The sequence below is a fragment of the Asterias amurensis genome, chromosome 8 (genome assembly GCF_032118995.1).
Source record: "Asterias amurensis chromosome 8, ASM3211899v1".
In the NCBI taxonomy this organism is placed as follows: Eukaryota; Metazoa; Echinodermata; class Asteroidea; order Forcipulatida; family Asteriidae; genus Asterias; species Asterias amurensis.
Genome location: NC_092655.1, coordinates 21,191,627 through 21,203,697, shown reverse-complemented (window position 1 = coordinate 21,203,697; position 12,071 = coordinate 21,191,627). Strand labels below are relative to the sequence as shown.

The 12,071-nt window shown below is 36.1% G+C and overlaps 1 protein-coding gene across 1 annotated transcript in view; it reads right to left on the bottom strand.

Annotated features, from left to right (window-relative positions):
* Positions 1-2,721: 2,721 nt before the first annotated feature.
* LOC139940952 (tRNA (34-2'-O)-methyltransferase regulator WDR6-like) overlaps positions 2,722-12,071 on the bottom strand; it is a 32,449-nt gene continuing 23,099 nt past the window's right edge. Inside the window, exons 22-25 of the mRNA XM_071937357.1 lie at positions 11,015-11,164; positions 9,271-9,374; positions 7,691-7,758; positions 2,722-6,304 (exon numbers count right to left, since the gene is read on the bottom strand). Of these exons, the coding sequence (XP_071793458.1) occupies positions 6,238-6,304; positions 7,691-7,758; positions 9,271-9,374; positions 11,015-11,164 (389 nt within the window). The 3' untranslated portion in view covers positions 2,722-6,237. The remainder of the gene's footprint in view (positions 6,305-7,690; positions 7,759-9,270; positions 9,375-11,014; positions 11,165-12,071) is intronic.

The following is a 12,071-nucleotide window of genomic DNA, read 5'->3' as shown; positions in this document are numbered from 1 at the left end:
TTATATCCAATCTATCAAATTTTATTCAGGGCAGAGTACTACGTCATCGTGATGATTAATTATTTTTTATCCAATCACGATTTCTTAAAAGCCATCATATGGTTCCCTAGCAACACATTTTGTACACACCACAACACTGATACTCTGTATTGGTCAAATCATGGGGTAAAATGGGTTTTACTCTGTGCAGGGCGCGCGGGAATGATGGGGTGTGTGACCGTATGGTTTATACCCACAACGCCGGGAATTAGATTAACAATGTGTGTCTACTAGAAAGGGAATAAATACAACCATGTTACAAGGAAACGAAGAAGGAAATTATCGAGTGATTTTGTTATGTTGAAGAGTCCCACGTCGCTATGGAATAAGGAAAAGATGCCGCCAATAAAAAAATATCTATATATGGATGAGGAAAAGATGCATGTTTCATGGTTTTGCATGGGGTTTTCAAGTGACAAAATTTATCTTTTTAAAAAGTAACATGACTCATGACATGTTTTACTCGGGCCTAAAATTAACCAACAACAGCACTTTTTGCGGAAAAGTGAACTGTATAATTAGACAAATCAGTAAAAATCACCTCCCTCAATATTGTCCCCGCCCCCACCACAGAGCGTGGTGATGTAATCGAATATACCGCGCAAAAAAAAAAAAAAAAAAAAAAAAAAGTTGTATATCTTGCCCATAGAGCTATATAAAAGGTCTTATTATATAGCTCTATGGTCTTGCCCCCCCCCCCAAAAAAAAGTGGGTTCTACAGCGCCCTCTATTGACGAGGTTTGTATGACACCCAGACGTTCACAATGTTTTTACCTCTTTGCTCTGTTTTCCCCCTCGAAACCACTTCCAGGGGCGCCCTTGGCCGCCCATGCGTGGGCGAATCAAACAAAGGATTGATTAATTTCAATACATAGCTCATTTTCCCGCCCTTGACAGCTAACCTTTTTAAGCTTATTATATCAATGGAACATTAGCTCTTGCCAACAGACAATTGGATATTGCTGAGCTGATGCGACTTTTATTCATTCCATCACTCATTATTTACAACAAGCTTCCGTTACGATGCAAGGCCAATGTTTTTGATGAACATTGATGCGAGGTAAAGCCTTCAAAAACACTTATAATCATAAATTTGCAACCATATTATTATGACAAAAATAATGTTACATTTTTATTGAGACTTGCTTCTATGAATTTTTTATTCAAAATTACCCTAGTAAAATATCAAGTTTGGTGTCTTTCGATGTGATTAGTTTCGATGTTTGAAAGAATGTCTTAAATAATCTATACGCTGGCATGATGAATTTGTTTTCATACTTGGGTCAGATTATCTTTAAACAAAAAATAAGAACACTTGGAAACTACAGTATGAAACTCATTGGGGCCAGAAGCAATAGTGCCCCCCCCCCCTAGAATATAATATAAAAAACGCACACTTATGCGACCTAAGATTTTACCTCGGTTTCGGCATCGACAAAAAATTAGCTGTTATTCAACGAAACGGGCGCCACATTTGTGGAAAATAAAACCCTTTATTTCGAGCAATGTGAATGTACTGCAAAAATCCAGCAAACTTAAAGGAACACGTTGCCTTGGATCGGTCGAGTTGGTCTTTGAAAAGCGTCCTGTAACCGTTTGTGATAAAATACATATGGGTAGAAAGATGTTGTAAAAGTAGAATACAATGATCTACACAAATATGCCTCGAAATTGCGTGGTTTTCTTTTTACCTCGTCGGCTAACACAGTCGGCCATTTATAGGAGTCAAATTGTTGACTCCCATAATGGCCGACCGTGTTAGTTCGCGATGTAAAAGGAAAACCGTGCAATTTTGAGTGATACTTGTGTGGATCATTATATTCTACTTTTAAAACATCTTTCCAACTATATACATTTTATAACAAACGGTACAAACGCTTTTTATAGACCAACTCGTCCGACCCAAGGCAACGTGTTCCTTTCAACCTTTTCAGCTTAAAGGAACACGTTGCCTTGGATCGGACGAGTTGGTCAAAACAAAAGCGTTTGTAACCGTTTTTTATAAAATGCATATGGTTGGAAAGATGTTTTAAAAGTAGAATACAATGATCCACACAAGTTTGCCTCCAAATTGCGTGGTTTTCCTTCTACTGTGCGAACTAACATGGTCGGCCATTTATGGGAGTCAAAATTTTGACCCCCATAAATGGCCGACGTATTAGTCGACGAGGTAAAAGGAAAACCACGCAATTTCGAGGTATGTTTGTGTGGATCATTGTATTCTACTTTTACAACATCTTTCTACCCATATGCATTTTATAAAAAACGGTTACAAACGCTTTTCAAAGACCAACTCGACCGATCCAAGGCAACGTGTTCCTTTAAGTTGATACAGGTTCTAGAGGAAAAAGGTGTTTAACTTTTACAATTCGTTTTGTAATACTTTTCTAGGAGGGATGGGCCGATGGGAAGGGGTTTAGGTATGGTTTGGGAAAATACTACGGACCAAATAGGGCAAGTGGTTACTCTGTTAAATATATACTTTCTCATTTTTATGTTTACTTTGCCCGATTCTTGTATAATAGATTTTAAAAATATTTTTTACTTATAAACCCTGTAGTGCAGAACTTTTAAGAAAAACAAATCATCACTCACATATTAAAGCACGTTCTTTTCAAGGCAGCACTTTTATACAAATATATTTTTGTTTGTAAATAACTATTTTATTTCACATCCAGATTCCTGTTAAAATTATACAGTAATATTTGCTGAAGAAATGTACAAAATAATTGAGGATTTTTAATTAGACTTAATTATCTGAAAAAGTTACATTTGTGAGATTTAGTTAGCACCTAAGTGATTGGTTTTGCTTCAGCATGCTAAAGAGGAAGGCATAATATTTGGTCCTTGGAAAAATGTTTTAGTGAGAAATTCAAAGGGAGCCGTTTCTCAGAATGTTTTATACTATCAACAGCTCTCCATTAAAGGCAGTTGACACTATTGGTAAAAACTCAAAATAATTATTACACAAAACCTTAATTGGTAATGAGTAATGGGGAGAAGATGATAGTATAAAACATTGTGAGAATCGGCTCCCTCTGAAGTGACATAGTTTTCGAGAAAGAAGTACTTTTCATCGAATTTGATTTTGAGACATCAGTTTTAGAATTTGAGGTCTCGAAATCAAGCATTTGAAAGCACACAAATTTGTGCGACAAGGGTGTTTTTTCTTTCATCATTTTCTCACAACTTCGATGACCAACTGAGCCCAAATTTTCACAGGCTTGTTATTTTATGCTTATGATGGGATACACCAAGTGAGAACACTTGTCTTTGACAATTACCAAACGTGTACAGTGCCTTTAAAGATGCAGGCATGATATTTGGTCCTTGGAAAAGGTATGAACATTTTAAAGTACAGGGGCTGACTTATATATGGTGTAGGTCCATAATACACTCTTCATGCCCTAAGTATTAATAACCCTTTCTCTAAAGCAGAAATGTCTGCAGAAACACTTAAAGCCACTGGACCCTTTCGGTAAACAGTGTTGTCCAAGGCCCACACTTTGTGTACCACAACTTCTATATCAAATAACAAACCTGTGAAAATTTAGGCTCAATCGGTCATCGGAGTCAGGAGAAAACAACGGAAAAACCCACCCTTGTTTCTGCGCGTTTCGCCGTGTCATGACATGTGTTTAAAATAAATCTGTAATTCTCGTTAACGAGAATTTCTATTGTTTTGCTGTTTTCTCAAAAAGTAAAGCATTTCATGGAATAATATTTCAAGAGAAGTCTTTCACTATTGCCATCTCTAAACCATGTAAGTTATTTGTAAATCTGTGAATTTTTTTTTTTTTTTCTGAACCGAAAGGGTCCAATGGCTTTAAAATCAGCAAAATTGAATAAAGAGCCTACTTTGCAATTTAAGGCCTCATACATGAAGCAGGAATGCAACTGTAACTTCACATTTTGATATTTTGTATAGTATTTCTCACTTTAGAACGTTAAAACTGAGATTAAAAACAAGAGGAAGTCAGGAAAAAGGGAGGAAAAAGTGCCTTCTGATGGATCTAAGGCCCCCTAAGAAAAACACCGAAAAAAGGCTTTCGACCAAGTCTTTTCAAATTCAAACATTTTAGTGGGAAAAGACCTAAGAGGGAGTCACTTCTCACATAATGTTATATACTATCAGCAGCTCGTTACCAAGTAAGTTTCTATGCTAATATATATTTTGAGTAATTACCAAACGTGTCAAATGCCTTTGATCCATTCCCAACGGACGAAATATAAAATTGTTGCAGTTGTCAAATTATATGTAGAAAGACTACACTGTATAATGCAATCAGCCTCCAGGAATTCATTCCTTCGGTTGTCAAATTGGATACAGATTAATTACAGATTTAAGAATATATTAAAGGCACTGGACACTATTGGTAATTACTCAAAGTTATTGTTAGCATAAAAGCGAGGAATGGAGAGATGTTGATAGTAAAAAACATTGTGAGAAATGTCTCTCTCTGAAGTAACACAGTTTCTGCGAAAGGTAATTTCTCACTCAAATATTAAAAGATTTCAGGCCTGAAGCCTTTTTTCAGGCATCAGATTGCACACAAATTTGTGCAACAATGGCGTTTGTTTCTTTTATTATTCTCTTGCAACTTCCTTGGCCAATTGAGAATACTGGGGTCGATTTCACAAAGAGTTAAGACTATTCCTAACTTAGGACTAGTCCTAGGAGATATTAAAAACATAAGGGTAGTCCTAAATTCGAGATAAGAATAGTCTTAATTCTTTGAGAAATCCACCCATGGTCTTTGATAATTACCAAAAGTGTACAGTGCCTTTAAACACTCATCTGCGTAATTTATCAAAATATTTTGTTACTTTATGTTTTAAAGCCATTGGACACTTTCGGAACAGAAAAAAAAAAAAAAAAACAGTTTACAGATTTACAAATAACTTACATGGTTTACAGAAGGTAATGGTGAAAGACTTCTCTTGAAATATTATTCCATGAAATGCTTTAGTTTTTGAGATAACATTAAAACAATTATAAATTCTCGATATCGAGAATTACGGATTTATTTTAAACACATGTCATGACACGGCGAACATGCGGAAACAAGGGTGGGTTTTCCCATTATTTTCTCCTGACTCCGATGACCGATTGAGCCTAAATTTTCACAGGTTTGTTATTTTATATATAAGTTGTGATACATGAAGTGTGGGCCTTTGGACAATACTGTTTACCGAAAGTGTCTAATGGCTCTAAGTACTCTCTTATCTTTGGCACTAGATCATATAAACTTTCTTCACTGAATTCCACAATAAGCATTTCTTTCCAGCATTAGAGAATTGATGTTTTTGTTTTCTTTACTGTTCTTATTGTCTGTACTTGGATTTTTTACCTGTGAAAATAATAAATGGAAATGGAAAATGGAATAGTGTTACAATATTTAGAAATAATCCAAAACATTATCTTTTAAAGGGAAGGTATTTGTTTGGCAATCACTCTTAAAATTAAGGGCATTCAACTTTTGGTTAGAAGCCTACATCGACCATCAATAGTATAAAACATTTTGAGAAATATTTCACTTTGAATTTATTTGTAGTTTAAAAAGTTTTCAGTTTAAAGGGTCTATGTACTTTTTTGTTTATGTACCTAACACAAAACACAATGTCCACAGATTATGATAGTAGAAAGCTTCCCTTGAAATTTTACTTACTGAGGTGCTGTAGTTTTTGAGAAATGAGTAAAACAAATAATTTTCATCTCATTTTTAGCATGTAAAAACGTATTAACCAGTTATGCAATGGTTTTGGTATAATATCATAACTGGTTAATGGGATTTTACATGCTAAAATAATTGTCATCTTCCTGAGACGAACATTATTTTGTGACTTGTTTTACTCATTTTTTCAAAAACTACACAACCTAAGTTAGTAATATTTGAAGGGAAGCTTTCCACTATCATTATCTTCAAACCCAGTAAGCTTAATGTAAATCTGTGGACATTTTGAAAAAGTACCCGAATTCTTTAAAAAGCATTACTCAGTCAGTAAAATTTCCTGTGGAAACACGTCTCCTTCATCATAAAAAAGACTAGCTCCTTTATATACAAAAACTTAAGTCTCACTGCCCCAAACTCCTGGGAAGATAAAATTAACATAAAAAACATAGGTTATGTATGTATTTTACTTGAGAGTTGCCATAGAAACAGACTTGATTCAAAGCATGTTGAGTTGACCGGACTTTTAATGCTCCTTCAGGCGTAGCACCTGTACTCCCTGGCCACACACTGCAATACATTGGTCAGCGTCCCTGGAGAAACAAGAAAAGTTGTTTTCAATTCAATCTTAGATTTTGGTGAAGATTGTTTAAAAACATTGATGTTCTGTCCAATTGTCTAGTTTGTTTGTTTGAAAGGAGAAACCTAATTGTAGAAACTTTCATAAATACACAATTGAGCTAAAAATATGGTTGAATATATTGCACTAAATGTAGAAACGGAGGTTTAAAGGCAGTGGACACTATTGGTAATTACTCAAAATAACTATTAGCATAAAACTTTACTTGGTAATGAGTAAAGGGGAGAGGTTGATGGTATAAAACACAGTGAGAAACGGCTCCCTCTGAAGTGACGTAGTTTTCGAGAAAGAAGTATTTTTCCACGAATTTGATTTCCAGACCTCAAGTTTAGAATTTGAGGTCTCGAAATCAAGCATCTAAAAGCACCCAATTTCGTGTGACAAGGGTGTTTTTTCTTTCATTATTATCTCGCAACTTCCTTGACCGATTGAGCTCAAATTTTCACAGGTTTGTTATTTTATGTATATGTTGAGATACACCAAGTGAGAAGACTGGTCTTTGACAATCACCAATAGTGTCCAGTGTCTTTAAATGAAATTGGGCCACGATCATTGTCATTACCAATAAACTTTAGTTGTGACAGTTTGGATTCAGATAACTGTTGCACCACTGCACAGTGTGAGTTTTTGTGATCTACACCGAGTAAAGCCTAATGCCAAAACAAGAAATTTGAGCCAAATAGACAGACTGAAGAAACAGATGGCTTTAGCCTTATAGTTTTTGCTGGACAGTTATTTAATATAGTTAGTTAATCCTATCATATTATTTGAAAACATTAACTTTGAATTGAGAGTTTAGTCTTACATCTTTTTGACAGACAATTATTTTGTGTATAATCAATTTTATCATACCAATTTAAAATATTAACTTTTATTGAAAAATATACTATTAAAATGGTCTAAACAATAAACAAAATTGACCAGTAAGAAAACAGGCTGATTATCGAGTGTCTGAGTTTGATTAGCCTTGTGTCCTGTATTTTGATGGGAGGATGGCTCGTCTGGCTTGGGCGATTTGGTACACTATTGGTAATTGTCAAAGACTAGTCTTCTCACTTGATGTATCTCATAACATAGGCATAAAATAACAAACCTGTGAAAATTTGAGCTCAATCAGTCGTCGAAGTTGTGAGATAATAATGAAGTTGTTTGCTTTCTGATGCTTGAATTCGAGACCTCAACTTCTAAACTTGAGGTCAAATTCGAAATCAAATTCGTGGAAAAATACTTCTTTCTCAAAAACTATGTCAATTCAGAGGGAGCTGTTTCTCAAAATGTTTTATACTATCAACCTCTTTTCTTCTAAGATTCAAGCCCTGGAAAGGCTTGTGAAATTTACCTTAATGTGAAGAGGGTCATATCACAGCAATCAGCTATCATGATAAACGAGCTGCAGATCTGCATTACCTGAAAATATTCAATGCTTAGATTTTTCACTCTGCTGAAGAAAATAAGGGATCATTCACCAAAATACACATACTGACTGGCATTGAAGTAACTAGAGTACGTCTATTCCCCAAAGGGACTTTGAGTGACCAGAAATAGGCCCCTCTTCTGGTCACTCACAGGGCCAAGGGGGAATAAACGTGTTGATCATTGTATTCTACTTTTACAACATCTTTCTACCCATTTACATTTTTAACAGACGGTTACAAACACTTTTCAAAGACCAACTCGACCAATCCAGGGCAACGTGTTCCTTTAAGTGTAGATTCACAACATGATCTACAGTAGAGTGTAGATTTCTTAAAAACTGAAGTAAATAGTTCAACTTGAAAATTATGGTCTTTCCAAACTGAAAGATAGCATGAAGTGCAACAAAACATGTAGCTGAAAATATGTTCTCTTTCAATTTACTAAAACTTTTTTTCAGTTTTGAAAAAATAATTGATTGTAAGCTGAGCAAACTGGCGTTGTACTGGATAATGTTCCAAGCACTATAGAATGCCAATATACTTTGTAAAATAATTTATAAAATGTGACCAGCCGTCGTTTGACAACGTATAAAAAATTAGATAGACTAACTAGTGTTGTTTAAGTCACATTCATTGAAATTGTTACATAACCAATAGGGGAAATGGTTGAAGTCAGAGCATAGACTCTTAAGTTTAGGTTCGTGAATACAATGTACTCTTTATACGTATATGTATACTCCCCAGGGAGCTGAGATGGTTTAAGGAATGATTTAAGGCCCAGTGACCAGGGGTAATAATGTCGGAAGTGCTTTGAGACACCCCGTGAAAGAACGCTATATAAAACCCGTGTACATGTATTATTATTATTTTTCTCCTCCATTCTCCTTAACATAATATTTGTCTCGTTAATATTGAAACTCTATCCCACTATACTTTAAAATGTGCATTGAAGGCACCAGAGGCAACCCCCTGCCTTGGTGCCTTTGAAATGCTCCAGTGAAAATTTGCAATTCCGCATTATGGTGCTCTATACCAAGGAGAAAATACCCTGGGGCCAATTTCACAAAGCAACAAAATTCATCGCAACACAAATTTTCAGTATCACCAGAGTGATTTGTATTGTGACATCACACTTTACTAAGCAACTACGATTGATTTGCAGTTACGATCAATTTAGATCTTTGTGAAAATCGGCCCCTGGTGCCCTTGCCCTTTCAAAAAACAAAGCATACAGGCCCCTATACAAAGAACACAAACTTCCTTGCACAATAGGAAAACGATTTTGGGGTTGAACAAAGAATTGACTAGAGTGGGATTCGAACCAACGACCTCCGGATTAACGTGCCGGCGCTCTACCAACTGAGATATCTAGCCCTATACTGGCGGTGTCCCTATTTTGTCAATATCTTTGTTCGGGGGTGCCAATAGGAAAACAGCAGATAGTAAATATTTGCAACACAAACTTTAATTTTTGTTATAAAGTATTATCGGACTTCAGGGTTACCTCAAAAGTGGGGGTGTCGTTGGCTGTGAGATCAACCCTCCATACGATCATTCTCTGGTCAATCGAAGAAGAAACGGCTGTAAATCGATCAATAAAACACAGACCTGTTGAAAAGATCATAAAAAATACTGGATGAATTGCTGGTTAACAACTCATAGTGTCATTGTTGTATAGATATATTGTACTTTATTTTGTTTTGTATTTGTATAAATTTTTGCTTGTACAGCGCCATTAGCGTCATGCTTGACAGACCTGAGCGCTCTACAAGAGGCCATTATTATTATTATTATTATTATTATTATTATTATTATTATTATTAACTCTGATAAGAAATGCTGGTAATTGTAAAACTAATGGGACCAATTTCATGGCTTTGCTGAAATCTGTGCTTGTAATCACCATTCTCTGCTTACGGTGTAAGCGATTCAGCGAAGAATGCTTAGCATCATTTAAAAATTCTCTGCTAAAGGCCAAGTCACACAGGCCTCAATAACAAGAACGCAAAACAAAAACGATAAAAATGCACGCCCTCGATTGGTTCGGATGCTCCACGCAGAATACTCCCACGCTCATTCAACCAATCGAGGGTGTGCATTTTTATCACTATCGTTTTTGTTCTCGTTATCGGGGCCAGTGTGACTTGGCTTTAAAGCCATTGGACCCTTTCGGTACAGAAAAGAGAAAAAAAGTTCACAGATTTACAAATAACTTATAGGGTTTACAGAAGGTAATGGTGAAAGACTTCTAATGAAATATTATTCCATGAAATGCTTTACTTTTTGAGAAAACATTAAAACAATATCAATTCTCGATATCGAGAATTACGGATTTATTTTAAACACATGTCATGACACGGCGAAACATGCGGAAACAAGGGTGGGTTTATTTCCTGTTATTTTCTCCCGACTCTGATGACCGATTGAGCCTAGATTTTCACAGGTTTGTTATTTTATATATAAGTTGTGATACACGAAGTGAGGGACTTGGACAATACTGATTACCAAAGGTGTATAATGGCTTTAACCCATGACATGAGCTTGACATAAGCGCGGAATTCCCTAGTCATTGTTGGATATGACTTCAACAGCTATTAGTATCATTACAATTTAAAAATCTCATACTTCATTAAAAATAATGCAAGACAAATTAGAAAAATATGGTTTTTAGGCAGAATAATGTACATTTAGTTGTTGAAATCAAAGTTACCCATTTATAAACAATTGGGTGGCTACTGGCTAGGAAACCAAAAAGAGTAAAGTGGTGAGGATAGAAGATGGTCAGTATGATAGGGTGGATTGCTGGTCAGTACCCCAGACAGTTTCACTTGGGAGAGCGCGTCACTTGGGGGTGTTTAAACGGTTGATAATGACCAGCTGAGCTGTTTATAACTGGTTATTTTCGGATAGCATTTGTGCGTGTTAGCGCACAACCTCGTTCCCCAGGGTGATTCATCTCACCGCGCCATTTAAGCCCATTGATACGAGGATGCATTACTACACGCACGAATGCATATTCGAAAACTGTCTCATAAATGTGCACCAATCGTACAGAGCTCAAAGACGTCGGAAAACAGATAAGTTTTTACAGAGTTTCCTACTTTAGTACTTCTTTTAACCAAAAAGGCATTTATTAATGGGAATAAAAGAGTAGTGACTCGTTCTCAGATGGCCCTTTAAAACCTTCCAGGGTCGTGGCCTTGCAATAATGGCCCTAGCCTTTGGCTTCATCCCTTAATAATACATACCTGTGACCTGAGCAGCATGCGACTGACTGACAGTGTAGGAACTTTCTAATCTTAATGTGATGAGTTGATCTGATTGACTGGACGATACTGATATCAAGGCAAGATGAATAGCATTATCATCACCTCCACTAACCATGATATAATGATCATCTGAAAAGAAGGAGAGATTAAAACTGAAGTATCATTGCACTACACACTACGCTGATAGAGCTACCCAAATCTATAGACAAGTGTTTCGAACATTCCGATATTATGATCCTACTTCTGAATATTGCATATAGAGACCACCACCCCATACAGTGATTGTACCCTTGACACAGTAGACCATTGATCAGTATATATCTATATGTGCATTAATTAAGCAAGACACAATAAACCAAGCAAGCATCGAAGCAACAGCTCTTGTGGAACTCAAGACATTACAAAAACCATCAAATAATGCATTTGATTTTCACGAAACGCTGGGATTAAGGACAAGTCACACTGCAGCGATAACTAAAACGATAATGATCACGACGTAAAGAGCACACATTCTATTGGTTGAAATGCTCCACGCAGAATACACCCACGCTCATTCAACCAATCGAGGCGGGCATTGTTAACATTCTAGTTTACGTTCTCGTTATCGAGGCCAGTGTGACTGGGCCTTTAATCCTATGTCGAGATAATTAGGATGGGTTTAATACGCCCTAACGTCTAGTTATATGAAACTTAACTCGCCCTAAGTCCTAAAATTAATCTTAGGTTAAAGGGTTTGGTGAAATTGACAGCTGGTTTTCTCATTCACAGAGCAGCCTGTAATGTCACTGAGGTAACCCAGCATGAAAGTTTGATCGATTTCTGCCATTCATTAGTCATCATAGGAAGAATAAATTTTGTATGGGAATAGGAAAACATCTTTTTGGGGTTAATTCTAGCAACTAAAGTGTAACAGTAATGCTACATTTTTGTTGTCAGGAGACTTACGGTCTTTTGTTATTGGAAAAAGTACTTTGTATTACTGGAAGAACGACGTTGAGACTCTAACCTTCTTTCGGGCACAGGAAAAATTTCTTCA